General features: G+C 35.8%; 1 protein-coding gene and 1 long non-coding RNA gene across 10 annotated transcripts in view; one reads left to right on the top strand and one right to left on the bottom strand.

Annotated features, from left to right (window-relative positions):
* The window catches only part of Myo9a (myosin IXA), a 195,800-nt gene that overhangs the window by 19,654 nt on the left and 156,570 nt on the right, over positions 1–19,576 (bottom strand). For all 9 annotated transcript variants that reach the window (XM_085844683.1, XM_085844685.1, XM_029481617.2 and 6 more), the window contains 9 exons: positions 16,422–16,645; positions 15,905–16,021; positions 15,400–15,588; positions 13,244–13,291; positions 8,420–8,531; positions 5,934–5,995; positions 2,846–3,038; positions 1,505–1,633; positions 689–794 (listed from right to left, as the gene is read on the bottom strand). In XM_085844683.1, coding sequence (XP_085700809.1) covers positions 689–794; positions 1,505–1,633; positions 2,846–3,038; positions 5,934–5,995; positions 8,420–8,531; positions 13,244–13,291; positions 15,400–15,588; positions 15,905–16,021; positions 16,422–16,645 — 1,180 coding nt within the window. The remainder of the gene's footprint in view (positions 1–688; positions 795–1,504; positions 1,634–2,845; positions 3,039–5,933; positions 5,996–8,419; positions 8,532–13,243; positions 13,292–15,399; positions 15,589–15,904; positions 16,022–16,421; positions 16,646–19,576) is intronic.
* Positions 1–19,576, top strand: part of LOC115031932 (uncharacterized) — a 113,011-nt gene that overhangs the window by 28,572 nt on the left and 64,863 nt on the right. The window lies entirely within an intron of this gene.

Raw genomic sequence — 19,576 nt, 5'->3', positions numbered from 1 at the left:
ATGCTATTCACCTCTGAACCATCTCTCTAACCCCTAGAGTAGATATTTTAAGGCATTTGCAAACATACCCCACATCTGACCAGAAAGAAGGCTGTAGTCCCAACCACTTCAAATATTTACACAGGGAAAGATATCTATTCCTGAAGCCTCTAGTCAGTCAATTCCTGAGTATAATCTGAACCCAGTTCTCACGAAGTAGGTTATGTTCGGAGACAAAAACTCTTCTAGTTCAAATGTCAAAATGGCTGTTACTTCCTGCCACCATGAGGTCTGAACTGCTTTATGCATTACTCTAACAGTACTCAATTGAGCAGATTTCTGCTTGAAGGAATCTTAACACCCCCACCCCCATTTACGGCAGAAAGGGGTTTCATTGGAGGTGAGAGGTGTTGTTTTGTAAGCATAGTAAAGACCAAAGCAAGGGCTTTGTGCATGTTAGGTAAGTATTCCACTGCTAAACTACATTCCTAGGCAAGACACAGTCTTTACATATTCAAGTTCTTCATTTAAATGGAATCCTGACCATAACCCCCAAAAGACATATTGGAACAGGTATATTGGTACATGCCTTTAATCCCAGCACTTGAGAAGTAGAGGCAGAAAGATAGCTATGAGTTTAAGTTCAGACTGATCTAGATAGTGAGTTCCAAGACAGCCAGAGATACATAGTGAGAACCTGTCTTGTTACCTAACTAGATGAAAGATAAGGCGTTCCAGTGTGTTGAGATGAGTTCGGGAGAGCTGATCAATTACAGAGTACACACCACGGATTGTCTCCTTTCTTTCCTGAAGGCCTAAGAAAAATGGTAAAAATAGCAAATTACACTGAATATCCCTGTTACATGCTGTATCTCCTTCCTGATGGAAACTCTGCAGCAGAGAACGATGGCTCCAGCTTGGGGAGGCAGAACCATGGTTCTAAGCTATTGGCTCCCTGTATTTGAATTCCCAAAGTTGAGTTTGTTCTCCAGCAGCCCTTGACGATAGCAAGGACACAGGTGTTCTAGTATTTTAGTTGTTATGTGACAGACTAGTGTCTCATTAAAAATTAACCAACTGTTCTATATAATAATAAATCCTCAGGTCCTAAATACCTCTACACAAACTTTTACCAATATACTACACAGCTAAAGCACAGAGCACATCTGGTAGAAAACAAACAAGAGAGCTTCCAACACAGTTCTTGCTTAGATTTGCAACTGAATGAATTTTCTGACCTACCCTAAAATCTCCTACTTGATATTTTACTGTTTTGATACCTACATCTTTCAGTTACTTACAAGAAGCAACAAAGTGGCTTATTCAGAAACTTTTAGAAGAGTCTACAGAAAAGTCAACATTTGAATAGGTAATAATACACTGCAGTTTTGTATTAACTGTCACAGCGTAATTTAGGACCCATAAAGGCTAATCTACTATAGGAGGCCTTAATAGTGAACACAACACATGGCATGGCTTTATCAAGTATAGGCCTTTCCTTTAAATCCAAGAAGCTTGTGCTTACCCATAGCTCGAAGGAATTCTTCATAGAGTTCAAAAGTCATGAGTGGATTGGGCAAATCACGAAGCCATTGTTTGAATACACTTGCAATGACATGTATGTTATAGTCATCTAGGTTTACACTTTCAGCATCTATTTAGAGACAAAAGTTAGGTAACAAAGCAAACATGCAAAAGATTTAAGCAATATGCTTCACAAAATAAACCTACTAAACGAAGCCTTCATATTTCTTAATTAAACAATGTATACTTTCTACAATTTCATTCCATGCTTGGAATTGCCACTTCTAACCATGAAGGAATAATTTTGGTGTCTGTGTTTGTGAACACAAATGTAAAGATCAAGTTTCATGAAGGATCAAACTGCTTGCAGAATTGTCTATTTGCTTGCTTTTGATTTTTGTCCCTGTCTTGTAGATTGGACTACGTACCACACTCTTGAGTACCAATGCATCAGAAGTCTAAGGGGACTAAATGCAAGGCTGACGTTAAGTCATTCTTACAGATGAGAAGGCAGGAAAATGTGATGAAAACATCTACATCCTGTTTTGATGTTGCACAGTTCAAGAGTGAGCCAAACCTGAAAAATGCCCCAAACTATCGTATACAAAGTTCTCTCAGTCAGAATTTATCAAGTTTTATCAGGCCACTGGAGTTCTTAGTCACACAAAGACAACTTGTGTATGGAAGTTTGGTTTTAAAAGAACTATTTTCTTTTAACAATGATAAAGAATATATTTGGTTAATGAAACCAAAGGCAAGCCCTTGTATATACCCTGGGACTAAGCTGTACACTCGTAAACAAGTCCTCAATGTACATGGGCAGTAGGACTATTTATTACAAAGAATCCTGTCTGTGGTCAGGACACTGAAGACTTAACAGTAAGCACTTTAAAGTATGGATTCAGAGAACACAGGATTAAATTGTTCTCACTGGTTGGTGATAAGCAGTTAGATGAATTCCTTTGTCAGTTTGATTCCTTAACTTTAAATGCAGATAAATGATGTCTCTGAGTTCTCAAAACTGTTTCTAAGAATCTTTGTTACCTTGCATCAACATTCTATTAATTTCCTTGAACCTACATTTTCTTCCCCATAAATTAAGGATATCAGGATCTAATTAGTCTGTTAAATAGATTAAGATCTTTTTCAAGTACCTAACAAACTTTCTATAATTGATACTGTTGGTACATGTTTGCTGAATTTACTAAATACAGCCAAAGACTCAAAAATGGCAAAGAAATACCCCAAAATGTTCTGGCCCTACATTTAGAGAAGCAGTGGATAAAACTGAAATAACTTTTAAAATAAGTGTTACATCTTGATTCAGGGCATACTATCTTACCTGTATCTAGACCTTGTCGAAGCTCCTTGATTTTATTAGTTGAACCAGACTTTCGGTAAATACCTTCAGTATAAAGTCCATGCATTTCAATATAGTTTATGAGCTTCTCTACCACTAAGGGAACAGCTCGGTCTTCACTAGTCAAACGGGACAGCTCAACCCCAAATTGCCGAGATGACAGCTCTGGATCATACTAAATGAAAGACAAATTTTGTTTCTAAATGCATTCATATACTATAGAACTGCTTGTCTAACAGTATCAAGACTAGTCTCCCATATGAATTTTCTCCCCCTTCAACACATCCTTTACATGACATCTCCCTTACTATTCTCAGACATTTTCAGTGGCTAGCTAGTATAGACACAAGTGAAGTATGTGCATTGTTGGTGATACTTAAGGCCTTGAATTGATTTTGATTTCTTATCTAAATCGATACATTTGTCATTATGATCTAGGTACCAGGGAAACAAAAGTAAGTGAGAGCATTTCCCCTAAAAATAATGGTAAGATACAACATTAGCATGTGGAAATAAGTAGAATGACAGATTTACTAGGCAATTATAAAAACACAGATTATAAAACAGGAAAGTCTGGGCTGGGCAGTAGCTTGGTTGGCAGAGTACTGGCTTAGCTTGCTTGCAGCCTTGTGTTTGATCCCCAGCACTTGAGAGAAGCAAGCAGGAGAATCAGAAGTTCCGCTTCATCCTAGGCTATACAGAGTTCCAGGCCAGTCTGAGATAAATGATACCCTATCTCATAAAAACCAAACCCAAATTAAAACCAACCACCCAAAACCACCACCACCACCAAAATAGCAACTAAGGACCTCAAAAAAGATCTGATGTTAGGAAGCAGATGTTATCTAAGAAAGCAAGAGAGGCTGAGGAAACACAGAGCCCTGGGAATCTGTGATACTAAGTCATAAACTAAGAATGAATGAAAAGCTAGGTAAAGGCTATCAAGTGCACTTGGATTTTATTCTGACAGCTAAGAGACACTACTGGAGAATTTTAAACTGCCACGATAAGAGTCAGTTTTCTGTTATCTATACATTTTGTACGTTAGCAGTTAATTCTCAGAGAATTAACTCCAAATTTAATTTGAAGGATGTTGAAACTAGTATCAAATAACATCTCTAATACAACTACTAGGCAGAATATTTAGAACATTTAAAGGATGCATATTAAACGTTAGTACTTTTACTACATCAACTTGGCTAAACTTTTGCAATAAACTATTATATTCTACTTTGTTTCTAAGAATATATGGCATGGTAAAACCTGGTATGGAGCAAATAATAATTTATTAAAGAAAAAATATAATAATGTTACTGAAATGATTTAAGCAAAAATACACATCAACCAAAGTTTCCCTATTAATACGATACATGCATCATACATACTTAGACTTAACATATTAAAAGATGATCTTCCTACAGCATCAAAAAGTTAATAGCTGAAAACTGTGAAAGAAAAACTAGAAAACAGTTGAGGCTACTAAACAACAACTTGAAGTGCAGTCAGGTTTGAACCCAAGTGACCCGAAACAAACATGCACCAAAACTCTACATATTCTTAGGGCTTGCAAGAGAGCACAGGGGAAAGATACTTGCTAAATTGAACCTGAGTTGAACTAGGACTGGCGCATGCAAATTGTTCTCTGACTTCCTCATGTGTGTAACAGCATGTGAAATAGGCTATACCCACCCACACAATAAGTAAGTAATGTTAAAAAAAACAAAACAAAACAAAACAAAAAAAACACCATAATCTAATTAAGGACCACCTCAAAACTAACTGGTAAGTTTGTTAAGCTCAGTCTATCAATGACTCACTCCCATTCATAGGGTGTATCTCTAGACATAGCTCTCAGTGAGAGTCTGTCATTACTAATCTTAAAATTTTAAATTCTCTTTTCTCTTCTCAGCATGGAGACTCTGGAAAATCCTATTCTAATTAGCTTCTTAGCCATCTATGTTAAATAGCTTGGAAGTTAAAATAAAAAAGTCCTGAAATGAAATATTTCTAAATTTAGGCTTATTCCTCTAATGAACAAACAAACCACAGTGGTTCAAATCTTGACAGTAGGGAAGTCTTTCCCACCATCTATAGTTCTAAGAGATTGCTGAAACTTCAATCATCATCTCTGACTTTGGTATGTAAGATTTGTACACAGAATACTGTTTGGTGGTGGTTTTCTTTTTTAGGTTTCTATTGCTGTGATAAAACACCATGACCAAAGAAACTAGTGGGGAAGGGTTTATTTTGTCTAAACTTCTACATCACAGTCCACCATCAAAGGAAGTTATGGCAAGAACTCCAGGCAGGATCTGAGGCAGAAGTAATGGAGGAACACTGCTTACTGGCTTGTTTTTCTCATGGCTTCCTCAGCCTGCTTTCTTACAAAACTCAGGAGACTACCTGCCCAGGGTTAGCCACGCCCAAGGAGAGCTGGGCCTTCCCATTATCAGTCACTAACAACTTTTTAAAAAATAGTCTGGCGTGGTGGCTCATGCTTTTAATCCTGGCATGCCAGAGGCAGAGGCAGGAGGATCCTGTGAGTTCAAAGCAGGTCTGGTCTACATTGTGAGTTCTAAGACAGCCAGTGATACATAATAGAAAGACCCTGTCTCAAAAAAACCAAAATCAAAACCATCAAAAAGGTTGTTTCCTTGAAGTAATATATTTAGTACTTTTTAGGCTTACATACACAAATACAACTAGGTATTTGAAAATACCAGCTCTTTTAGTATACGCTGTTGTTCATGGTTAAATGTTAATAGTGAACATCAAAGAAAATTCCTCAGAAGAATTTATGAATGCTTAACTCATCAACTTAGGAGCTTAAATAAAAGTCAAGATTAAAGGTTTCAAGAAAATTAATTCAGTTATATCCATACATCTCCATACATGTATATTGGATTGTGACATAAAACATACTTCTCAATGTTGTTTGAGGTCATGAAGTTTGAAAAACACTGTATTATAAAGCTACTAAAGAAGCCCCAATTACTTTCCGTATGAAAAAAAAATTTGCAGACATACTGTGTACTACTAAGGTACTAAGAGGCAGTAAGTAATGCCTTACCTTCTTAGAACACTTGGCTGTGGTTTTTAGGCAGCACTTCTTATGGCAAGCATACTTACACACTGGAAAACAGGTTAAGCATACAGCAATTTTAGTGTGCAAATCAATGGCAAGGACTTACCAAGTTCACAACTTAGATTTTTGAGGCTGACCCTGTTTTAAGGTAATTAAACACATTTTGTAAATGCTAAACTCTGTTAAGGGAAATGTTGAAAACTTGCCTATCACTTTCAGTCAGTGTCAATGAACAAGCTTTCTCTTCTTTCTAGGGTGCCTGTCTTGCTACTGCACTCATGTCTCCTACCCCCACACTCAATTCCAACAGGTTATTTATCTATCTTTATAGTTTGATTCACAAAGTAGTATGTATGTCCTCCCAGGTGCTCTAAAACCTGTTAAAGTCCCAGAAATCCCAATTAAGAATTATAACTATAGGCAAAGAAGGGATTATTGTCAAGAAATGCTTACAGAAATAAACTAAAATTGGCAGTATATTGAAAAAAATAGAAGAGGGTTATTTATTATCCCTGAAGGACCAGAATAGAATTCTTAGATAAAATAATATAAGCAGAGTATTAGTTATAGTAGGGAACATAAGTTTAAAAAAAAGTTCAGAGCAAAAATAATTTTTAGGCTTGGGAGGAAAAGGTAGGCAGATCTCTGAGAGATTGAGGCCAGCCAGGACTACATAAAGACAAAACAACAACAAACAAACAAAACAAAGAGTGCCCAGTAACAAGGTACCCAGACAGATGGTGAGAACAAGACATTTACACAGAGGGGTGCTGAGAACAAGGTCACTTCTGTCAATCTGCTCTATCAGTTCTTGAAAACTAACAAAAAATATTCTTTCTTAAACTCCTAATCTTTTATGTTTTCAAAGCTAGATCAAGTAATAGAGGCCATGCTATTATAATGGTGAGGTCATACAGTCATAAAAAACAATTCTTTAAGAATCAATCTAAATCCACATTGGCCATAAAAAAGCAAGGTTGAGACCTGTGGGTCTCAACCCTTTGGGGTTCGCATATCAGATACTTACAGTACGATTCCTAACAGTACTGAAATTACAGTTATGAAGTAGCACCAAAAGTCATTTTGTGGTTGGGGGTCACCATAACATGAAGAACTGTATTAAAGGGTCACAGCATTAGGAAAGTTGAGAACCACTGCCTAGCCTAAAACCAGTGTTTGAATTAGGTACATTTCAGACTATTTCCCATTATCAATAGTATAACTTTTAAGACCACTGATAAGAAAAATAAAGGAAGTTCTTGCTTCATTCAAATTTGAATCTGAAATCTCCACAGGATTACTATTTAAATGTTTATTCACCATCTAGTGGCACCATCTTGGGAAGCCCGTTGAATCCTTACACAGTGGAAACTCACTGGTTGAAGTAGGTCACTAGAGGTGTGGGCATTTGAAGGGTACATCTTGCCCCTCATGTGGGTCAGAATCTTTGCTTTTTGGTTTGCCTCTACCACAGCCCACTGTGTATGAAGGACTAAAATCTCTGAAGACATGAGCCAACACAAATGTTCCTTTCCGTAAGTCATTTCTATCAGACACCAACACAAAATTAATACAGAAAACGGGTACCAGAGAAGTGGGGTTGTTGTCTTGAGTAAACTTGACAAAGTCATTTTAAGCCTTTGAGACTGATTTGGGAGAGGGCTATGGGAAAGTCTGGAGCTTCAGGGTAGAAAAGCCAAGTCCCAGAGGCTGCAAACAGACCTTGATGGGATGTTGTGGAAGGAGGCTGGAAAGCCAGACTGCTAATAAGGATGGAGACAGTGGAGAGCCAGGCTCATATGTTCTACGTGTAAACAATGACCCTATAGAGAGTTGGACTAGAGGTCATTTATATTTTTGGCAAAAAAACTATCTACATTGAACTAGGTTCTGAAAATCTGAGTGAGGCTGAATTAAAGGGCTAAGTAATATGGTAGAAGAAATTTCAAGAGAATACAGCATTCATGTAGTGTGGTTATTGCTGGCTACATTTAGCAAATTTTATAAATATAACTTGAAAACGAATTAAATACATATTCAGTTTGGTCAGGCAAGGGACAAATAGGTATGGACAAAAAGACCTTGGTTGCTATAGAGTTTTAGCACCATTAAAAAGAAGATAGTAAATTTGCACTGGAACCATAGGGAGGAATCATTGAAGACATTTCAGGCAGTCATGACAGCCTGCCCAGAGCAACTTCCAGGGTGGCATAAACCTTCATTCATTTGAAAGACTGCATTAAAACAAGGGTATAAATCATTGTGTTAAATTCATAAAGGGTTAGCTAGCAAAGTGTTTTCCAAAATTCAGCTGCTCAAGCACCAAGAAGTACTGCAATTATAGCTCAAGAGACCTTAACTATTATTCTAAGTGGGTACAGAACTTAACATGTTCATGGTACTAGTTTTGCAGACAAGTGAACACAAGAGAGGACAATGAAAGCTTTCCCTCAAAGATGTCTAATACTTACATTTGCAAACAGAGGCTCTGTCCATTATCCATATCAAGGAAGAACAGTATTCACAGTATGTAGGGATGCTATACTGGGTGGCCTTAAAGATGTGGCCATTGTGCTCTTCCACCTGAATGAAGAAATTTTACTATTTATACTATAGCCAATGAAGTAAGTGCTTCCCTAATATGGTTGGTAAATGGGAAGTGCTCGAACCTCTTGCTAAGACTTCACTGGGTATCTATTCCAGGTAGAGAATTATGATCCTCCAAGAAATAATGAAAACAAAATATAGTCTGTCCTAAATTTAGCTAACAATGTAGATATTATCAGTATCAAAAACAACGCAATTCAATAAGTGTAAGATGGCTGTCTATGACTCACTTGCAAGGTAAATTGAAAGCAGCAGTTCTAAAATGTTGTTTTTCACTTCCAGGAATGTTTTACATTATTGAAAAATCAACCATGACCTGAAAAGACTTCTGTTTTTATGAGTTATACCTACTGCTATTTAGAAATTAAAGTTGAAAAAATAAGCACATTATGTATTAACATAAATAATTTTTATGTTTTTTCTTTCTCCTAATCAACTTTTTTGCTTACCATTAAAAAGAAAATGGTTGTGACATTATCAATACATAGATATCTTTGTTTATTTGTCTGAGACAGAGCCTTACTATGTAGCCCTGGTTGACTTGGAAACCCCTGTGTAGACCAGGCTGACCTTGAACTCTGAGACCTACTTTTCTGTGTCACCCAAGTGCTAGGATTAAAGGCCATCCCCCATGCCTGGTGTATCCTTGTTTTTGTTTGCACGCTTACTGTTCTTGCTGCTTTCCTTCCACTGAACTAGTTCCCATTATTGCTTTCACGACACACACATAACCTTCTCTTGTTACTCCCAATTTTGAACTTCATTCTCACAATTCAGTTTCTACTTTCATGTTGTACATATATATTTACACATATAAAAATTTACATCTATAGGCTACATGAGATAAAACCTGTGGTATTGGTTTCAGACCCACTTATTTCACTTAGTATGGCAGTTTCATCCATCTGACTGCAAGTGTCACAATCCCATTCTTTTCAATCATATAAAATTTCATGATGTATATGTAGCATTTTCTTTACCATTAGTATCTGTTTGCTGAACAAGTAACTGACTTCATATCTCAAAATTGTGAATCATTATAATCATGGCTGGACAAGTATCTCTGTGGTATGCCAGATTAAATCTTTTGATTATACACCCAAAACAGGCACAGCCAGATTATATGCTGTAGTGATTTGAAAACATACAGCCCCCACAGACTCATGTGTTTGAATGCTTGACCCATAACAAATGGCACTTATTAGGAGGTGTGGCCCTGTTGGAGGAAGTATGTCACTCTGGAGGCAGGCTTTGAGATTTCCTTTGTTCAAGCTATGCCCAGTGTGGCACAGTCTCTTTCTGCTGCCTGTGGATTAAGACATAGAACTCTTAGCTTCTTTTCCAACACCAGGTCTGCCTGCAGACCACTGTTCCCTGGCATGAAGATAATAGACTAAACCTCTGAAACTGTAAGCCAGCTCCAATTAAATGTTCTTCTTTATAAGACTTGCCATGGTCATGGTGTCTCTTTATAGCAATTAAACCCAAACGAAGACATGGCTAGTTCCTTTTGAGGAACTACCATACTGATTTCCATCATGGCTGTACCAGTTTACATTTCCACAAGAAGTATACAAGGGGTCCTCCTCTTTGCACATATCCTCACTTAATGACAGTCATTCGAAATGGGTTGAAGTAGAATCTCAAAGTAGTTTTAATCTGTATTTCCCTGATGACTAAGGTTGTTGAATATTTTTCGTGTGCTAACCTTTTAAAATCTTTCCTCTTTTTTTTTCCTTTTTTTGGTTGACAAATTTCAGTTGACTATTAATTTGCAAGTATCTTGTTTTGGTTTTTAATTTTTGAAGTAATTTACTGAGTAATATATCAGATGTATAGTTGGCAGGTCCCCCTTTGTCTTCATTTATGATGATTTTTGTGTGTGTGTTGGATAGTGTTTGAGTTTTGTGCAACTCCATTTTTAAAATCTTTTTTTAAAATGCCAATGTAATCAATTTTAATAAACTAAATAAAATTGTTTCAATGTGTTTAAATCTTTGTTTTTATAATATTGACAATGAAATGCATTAAATTGATAATAATTATTTCTATAACCTTATATATAGTATCATGAACTCAAAAATTATTCAGGATAAAGTTTTGGTTAAATAGTTTCATCACATTTTTTAATATTTATTCTTTTTTTCTTTTTAAAAAACCTTATTGATATTTTATTTATTTACATTTCAAATGTTATCCCCTTTCCTGGTTTCCCCTCTAGAAACTCCCTATCCCATCCTCCCTTCCATGTTAGTTTTGTTACTGTAGCTCCGTAGCTCAGTTTGAGCCCAAGTATTGCAATAACTCCAGCACTGTTCTTTCTTCTTAGAATTGCTCTGACTTTTGAGGTATTTTGTGTGTTCAATCAAATTTTAGTCTTTCTTTTTTTTCTAGTTCTAAAAATAAGTAAGTTGTTAGAATTCTGAAGTAAACTGCATTGAATGTGGAGATGAGTTTTGGTAATACAGTCTTTTTCAAAATGTTAACTCTATCAATCCATAAGCATGGGAGATCTTTTTCTATGTTCAAGTATCTTCCTCCTTGGTAAGTTCTATTTTGTGTTCTTGTTTTGTTTTTTAGGTTTTTTTTTTTTTTTAAGCTAGTAATAGTAGGATTTTTTTCTTAGCAAGTTCATTACTGGTACTAAAAACTATTTTATGTTAATACCACATATAGCAGGAACTTTTGGTAGAGGTTTTTAAGGTTTTCTGAGTATAGAATCATGTTGGGATATTCTTCTGACTTTTGTTTTTTGTATTCCTTTTATTTTTATCCCCTTGTCTTACTGCTCTAAGATTCTGAATACTGCATGGAATAAGAGTAGAAAATAGGCATGATTGTTTTGTTCCTGGATTTAGAGGAAATGCTTTCAGGGTTTTCCCTATTTAATATAATGTTGGTGCTCAGTTGATCATAGTTTCCAATTATCATGTTGAGGTATCTTTTGTTTCCAGTTTCTTTAAGGCTTTTATCATGAAGGGGTGTTGAACTTTACCAAAAACCTTTTCTGTATCTACTGATACAATCTAATCTGGGTCCTTAAATATATTTAGGAATTTTATTGCATTTATTGATTTGCATATGCCAAACTATCCTTGTATCTGTTCATTGTGCATGGTCTTACTAAGTCCTCAAATTCTTTTTGCAAGTGTTTTATTGAGAATTTTTGTGTCTGTGTTCATCAAGAATAGTGACTGATCTACACTTTCACTCTTGCTGTGTCCTTATGTGGTTTTAGTGTCAGAGTGATACTAGTTCCAAAGGTTTTATCAAAAATTGAACAGTGTGTCCATCTGCTCTTCAATTTTACTTTATTGAAAGATTGTTTCTTAAATTAGCTACAAAGCAGTAGCTTACAAATGTGCGTGTGTGTGTGTGTGTGTGTGTGTGTGTGTGTGTGTATTTCCTGATTGATATTCTGACAGGGGTAATATGGAGTATCTGAGTAGTTACAGTATACATTCTCCTGATGGCTAAGGATGTTGATGCTTTCAACAATATCTATTGCTCATTTGAATTTCTTCTGAGAACTCTATGTCCAGAACACTTTTTGTCTGGGATATTTGTTTTCTTGCAACACAGAAACTTTTCAATTTCACAAGATTCTGTCAATTGTTGATCTTTTTTTTTCTCCTGTGCAAAGTCCTTACACATGCCCACATCTTGAAATGTTGTCTCAACTTTATTCTCAATAAGTATCAGGCATAATGCTAAGGTCTTTGATTCATCTGGAGTTGACCTTTATGTAGACAGAGATAAGAATATAGTTTCATTCTTCACATGTAGCACACCAGCTTTCTCAGCACCATTCTAATATATTAAGGTTATAACTAAATCAGGAAAAACAACTTAAAAATAAGTAAGTGCTGAATATCCCATAGATGAAGTATAAATAACTATTAGACACATGAAAAAAGGTTAAACATCATTAGACATGAGGGAAATAGAAATTAAAATCACAGTAGGGTTATACAACCAAAAGAATGTCTGCAACAAAAAGATACACAGTAACGTAGGATGGTAAAAATGTTGAGATTAGAACTCTATCAGCATTGTAGGTAGCATTTCTTATTTGGAAAACATGTTAGTAGACTCTGAAATTTTAGCTAAACTTAAAATCATATGATCCAAAATTATACCTCGAAGATGATTATACAAAAGACAAATCATAGCATATATCCATAAACCAATCCCAAATCCCATCAAACAGTAAATTAATTGTGAAGGAAAAGGTTAGGGCTACAACTCAGTGACAGAATAATGACCTAGCATGGGTCCTCAGCATAATCTACCACAAAGTGATATGTAATTCTACTGAATACTCAATGTAGCTGACTACTGATACAACATTATGGATGAATCTCAAGAACATCATGGTAAGAAACCATAAGCAAAACCAAGGAATTATACAATTCCATTTTCATGAGATGTTCATAAAGAGCTAAACTATAGAAATAGTAAACATGTTAGAAACAGTTATTTACACTATTTTGAGAAATTCCATTTTAGAAAACTACTTTGAAAGTATGTGTTCATGATATTTCAGGTCCACTGTCATTCTAACTTTGTTAAAGGCATGTGAGTATGCCCTGGGATCTGGTAAACTTACTACTAAATCTATCCATGGGAACAAAAGATCTGCTTCAACCTACTGAGCTAGAAAGTATTATACCAATGGTGTAACTTACCAAATCGGTTTCCTTTTTCCTCCTTTTCTTTCTTTCTGTTTTAAGCACCTGGAAGGAGGTAAGGAGAAACATAATTTAAGATTACAAAGACTAACATATTCTCTTCTTTGAAAATGTTTGAACAGCTTCAACAGATAATAAAAAGTTCTTTATTCTTCAAGAGGAACTGTGCAGAGCTGAAGTAAATCTGAGAAAATATTTTAAGTTTGGTAAAATGAAGTGCTAATAAAGTCAGAAGAATGGATGAACTTTTTAGAGACTGATTACCTTTTAAATGTCAGTTCTAAATGAAACACTATAATTAGACATTTTAAGCATTATTCAAATTATGGTCACCTATAAAGGCTTGCTATATACTACAGACATAAAGGGGGGCCACTTGGAACATGGAAACATTCCGTAGACAGATGGCATCTCCTGATGACACAGAACAGAACAGCTCAAACCTACCTTTAACAACCATCAATTTATAAGCAGCAGTATAAATCTAGTAAGAATCATCTGCATAAAACATAAGCCTGATACCTACAACATAACTTGTTTACTTGAAAATGATTTGAAATGGTTTAAAATTTTAATTCATCAGCTAGAATAAGTAAAAATAAAAGCATAATCAATATTAAGACATTCTTGAACAAATAATAAGGTAGTAATGAAAACTCTAGTAATGAAAACAAATATACTGATATCCTTGTTTAGACAGCTGTCTCAGATGTCTCTTTCTTTAAAACACATACGCATTTTTGTTTAGTTTTTTTTTTTTTTAAGTTAGAATTTCTCTATATAAAACAGGCTGTCTTTAACCACTCTATCCTCCTGTCTTTATTCTCCAGATTGATGCGATTAAAAGTATGTGCCTCCACACTCAAGTTAAAAGTATATGTTGTTTTCCAGACTGGCCTCAAACTCACTGTGTTGCCAAGGATGAGCCTGAACTGATCATTCTGCCTCTCCTTCCAGAGTGCTGGGATGATGATGATGTGGATCACCACATTTTATATGATACTCAGAGCTGGGCTTTATAAATATTTGTCAAGCACTTCAGTAAGTGAACTGTGTTCCTAACTCCTACCCAACTACAAAATGTTTGATAGCTTTAAAGCAAAATTAAATTAAATATCAAGCAGTAAAATTCCCAGCTCTTAACCAAAAAGTGAAGGTTAAGATTGCTGATGTTTATATTTCCCCGAAAACACATTTTTCCCAAAAACTAATTCAAGAGAGATCTAATTTGTAGGTTCTTAGGTAAAAGCTAAGTGATATATAATTCATTTGACCTTTAACCATTATTTTTCAGAAGTCAATTTATGTATTAATGGTGAAGGACATGTCCAATGAAGCAAGTTCAGAAAAAATACATGGAAAAATTATTAGAACAGAGTTTAGAGGATCTAAATTAATGACAAACTGGTATGGTCTCTGTGATATTTTCCTGAAATACACTGTTTTAACTCTCAGTCACAGTCTAGGCTGGTGTTGAACTATGACCCTCCTACCACATCCTCTACAGTATTTTGACTACTGGAATGTGTCACCATGAACAGCATAATCAAAAATACATTGTACACTAGCAAGATTTTGCTGAAAGGACCCAGATATAGCCGTCTCTTGTGAGACTATGCCGGGGCCTAGCAAATACAGAAGTGGATGATCACAGTCAGCTATTGGATGGACCACACGGCCCCCAATGGAGGAGCTAGAGAAATTACCCAAGGAGCTAAAGGGAACTGCAACCCTATAGGTGGAACAACAATATGAACTAACCAGTACCCCGGAGCTCTTGTCTCTAGCTGCATATGTATCAAAAGATGGCCTAGTCGGCCATCACTGGAAAGAGAGGCCCATTGGACTTGCAAACTTTATATGCCCCAGTACAGGGGAACCCCAGGGCCAAAAAGGGGGAGTGGGTGGGTAGGGGATGGGGGGGTGGGTATGGGGGACTTTTGGGATAGCATTGAAAATGTAAACGAGGAAAATACCTAATAGAAAAATAAATTTAAAAAAATACATTGTAAAGATGTAGAAATATCATAATGAAACCTACTTTGCACAAGTAAAATACACTAATACTAATTTTAAAAAAATGTTTCCTAAACAGAATCCTTACAAAGAATTCATAATTTATTTAGTACTTCTATAATTCTCACTCAAATTACCTTTTGGGCTGTGCTATCCAAAGTCTTGAATTCATTCATGTATTCATCTAAAAACACCTTAAAAGTGTTAACCCAAACTCTCACTGGAGATTCATTCCAATCACGTTGCTCCAATCTCATGGTTTTTTCCAGAATCTGTTCAAATAGCGCATACAGGTCTTTATAGCGGATGCTTTTCCCATCATCCATCTAAGGAGAAGAAAAAAACTGTTAAGTTTTATGGAAATATTCTTTAAAGACTAATTCAACTTGTACTGGGGAATATAGATTACAATCTTAATATAGCTTATAATGAGCCAACTCAAGGCATTATCTAGCATTTGCAAAAGCCCATCATAGTATAAAGTATAGGCAGGATAAACCTATTAAGTATCAGTAAAAGACCTAACAGTTGAAGTAATACAATAATTAAGTCCTAAAAAATGTTCCCTTGAGTCTGGCTTTATAGATTATTAAAACTACAAACCATGTTATACTCTTATCTCCTAACATGGCCTAAGCTTACCGCCAATGCAGATGAATAAGAGCTGAAAATATTCTGCCGAAATTCTTTCAGGGCTTTTTTAAATACAACATCCACTAATGTATCCTTCTTGCTGTCTTCATTATCTAGGTCATTCATCTAGGGACCAACCACAGAAAAGGTTGTTATACACAATTACTCATCAAAAAGATACAAATGCAATGGCTGAAATGTCTCTTAAGCAATGAGTATTCTAAAAGTACAAGCCACTGGACATTACAGGACCTAAGAAAAAGGCAGTGCACTTTATCACATCTAACTTCTGTTCTAACATTTTGACACTACAGTTGACAGAACAGCTACAGCCTCACCTTCATACTGGATACTTAGGAAATCATAGAGGTGGCTAAAATCCTGTCTCACTTTGAGTGTCCTACTATATGAGCTTTTGATAACAAACCCATTGCTTGAATTACTGAAGAAGTTTTAGCCTATCTTACTGTAACAGCATATCCTATAATAAATATTCTTTAATCAAATCTCAGCAAGCAAACTGTACCTTTTTCAGAAGAAACTCATCCATACTTTTTAAATCACTGGCACTTGCTATGATTTGGACAGAGTCATTTTGCCAGTGCATAGAGTCCAAGGCCACACTGCTGATTTTTACACCTCTCTTGCGCTTTGCCTTTGGAGAAGGTTCCTTATTCTCTTTGAACTCTTTTCGACAACTCCCAGGCAGTTCTGGACTCAAAGGAGGTGTTGGGTGGTACTGAGTTAACTCTACAATTCAAAATAGGGTAAGTAATAAGTAAAAAGATATACTTATTAAAAAAAAAATTGAAGATCTCCAACCTTATTGTAAAAACGTCAGTCCCAAAAATGAACAAGAAGAATAAGCAACAACTAGCAATATTATACTGCTCATTTAGTTGCAACTCTGTTACACTTGTTTGAAAGAATGTCCAGTTATATGTAAGTCTAACCAACCAAAAAGGAGAATTTGATAAGTACAATTTTTACTGTAGTGTACAACCATGAACATATCAGCGATATTGTCTGTTGATAGTTAACAAACTTGTTAGGGAGTCAAGTAGCACACCTGGATTGCTTTTGCTCTAGTATTTTATTTAGTGTTTTCTTACACATATTCCTTATAACTGTCTTAATTCTCATAGAATTTGGGGAGTAAACAGGTAGTATATATTACAGAGAAAAGTACAATGTTTTATATTTGTTTACATAGAATTTTATTCTATGTAAACCATTAAAATTTAGAACAGAACTAGATTAGACTTGCAAAGCCCTATCTGAAGCCTGAGGAGAATACTGATATAAACCGACTTCATTTTAACTTACTAAGTAGTTACTTCCTTTTACAAAGTCATTATCCTTCTTAGAATTTTATTCAATAAGCTGTAATCTCAGTTTAGCATTAAAAACAAAGGCTACATTACTAGATTTTTATTCAAACAAAAATAAAAAAGCCGTAATCCTAATTTTTATGAAGGTCCTTATATCTGCTTATATCTGCTTAAAATGTATATTTTCAAGTAATGAACCTTATCACTCTTTTTTGGAAATTATATTAGACTATAATTACTGAAAATGATAAATTTAGAATGATCATTGTCAATTTGAGAAGATATTAAGAAAATGAACATTTGAGTAATACAATGGGGAACATTAAGTTTTTCCAATCTCATAGTTAGATTAGGATTAGATAACCACAGAATTTTTTTTTTTATCATAGCAGTTGGTTAGTTGACCAGAACAAAGCCACAATATACAAATTGAGGGGTTAATTTCATCTCTACCATTTTTTTCAAGTGCTAATTGCTTCTCTTGAGTGATACATTTTAAAAGTTAAAAGAATGGCTACCTTATGAAATACAAGACATTAATGTGCAGTAGATGTGACAGTTGATATTGTGAACTTGACAGGATTTAAAATAACTTTGGAGACAATCTCTGAGCATGACTGGGAGGGATTGTTGAGATTAGGTTGAGTAGGAGGACCACTATTAAATAAATAAATATAGGTAGTTACCATTCCATAAGCTAGGGACCCAGACTGCATTAAAAGGGAACTGGCCAGGTAATGTATATTACAGAGAAAAGCACCACTTTTTTTTTTTTAATTTCTTCACACTAGTATATAACATTCTATGCAGACCATTATAGTTCAGAAACAGATTAGACTTGCAAAGCCCTGAAACTATAAACCAAAATAAACTCTTCCATTTTAAAATTGCATGAAGTATTTTGCCATAGCAACGAGGAAGGTAACTAACAAAGTAAATAGTTGATGTGTATTACAGTGGCTCAGATGGAGACTCTGCACCAAGCATGGTAGCTCATGCACACAATCTCAGCACTCATGAAGCCATGGCAGGATTGTCTCAAATTCAAGGCCAGTTTGGGATACAGTCTGACTTTGTTTTAAGAAAGGAAGGGAGGGATGGAGGAAGGAAAAGAAAGAAACAAGTCAGGAGAGCTAGCCCTGTAGTACTCAGGAGAACAGGCCCTGCACCTTGCCTGTGAAACAGTGGAGCTGGCCCTAGTGGTGAAGGCTCATTCAGGTGAGCCAGCCCTGAGGGTGTGAGGCAGGAGAGTTGTCCCAGCCCCTCATAAACTGCAGCGCCTGTGAGAGTGGACCCCACACCTTCACTGGGTGGCACACTGGAGCTGGAGCTGCAGCTGGAGCTGTGGGTGTGGCTGAGCAGGCCCTGAGAATATAAGAACAGGAGCACTGACTCTGCCTCCTGATGATCACAGCACTGGGTGGCCTAGCAAGAGCAGTGCTGGAGAGCTGATCCTGGCAGTGTGGATAAGGGGGAGCCAACACCCCGACCAGCTCAGCTACCACTTAGGCCCAGATACTAGGCTCTTGAGTTGGCCCACCCTAAAATCTATACCATCTACACATGGATGGGATGTGTAAAAGGGCCAGTGCTGGTGATCTAAAGCTGCAGATCTCCATGACACACAGCAACAACAAGGTAACCAGGAGGAGTCCCAGTGATGATCCAATATATATTGATGGTGTCACAGAAGCCAGAGACCATGAAGCAAAGAAATGATTCACTGCAACGAACACTTGAAGTGAAGATGTGTGGACTGAGGGATATAATGTAGGACACACTGTGACACACTACAGCATCCATGATGAGATACTGTCTATGATTTTGTTTTGTTCGTTTGTTTACATGTTTTTTTTTTTTTTTAATTTGGGGTTGGGGGAAGGTTGCAAGGGCAAATGGCAGATATGAGGGGATGGAGAGATGAGCGAGACTGGGATGCATGATATGAAACTCACAAAGAGTCAATAAAAATTAAAAAAGAAAGAAAGTTCCAAGACAGCCAAAGCTACAGAGAGAGCTTACCTTAAAACAAACAAAGGAAAAAACCCAAAAAACAAAACAAAACAGACAATAATAAAAACCAATGTCAAGTCTGGAGTTTAAATGCTTGAACTCAAATCCAAATCTTAGGTCTTCTTATTTCAGTATGTGAAAATAGATAACTTCTTATACTTTGGTATTCTCACCATTATAGCATGAATAATAATTGTACTAATAACAGAAAAATTGTTCTTAAAAATCAATAGATTTAATATATATAACATGTTTATTATGGTTTTACATAGCACTCAATAATGAGCTAATGTCATGAATTATTATGAATATTATATATTTATTAAATAAACGAATC

Source organism: Mus caroli, unplaced genomic scaffold, assembly GCF_978045245.1.
Source record: "Mus caroli unplaced genomic scaffold, Mus_caroli_1 scaffold_11, whole genome shotgun sequence".
NCBI lineage: Eukaryota > Metazoa > Chordata > Mammalia > Rodentia > Muridae > Mus > Mus caroli.
Note: the sequence above shows the minus strand (reverse complement) of the source record. Positions and strands in the feature narration are given on the sequence as shown.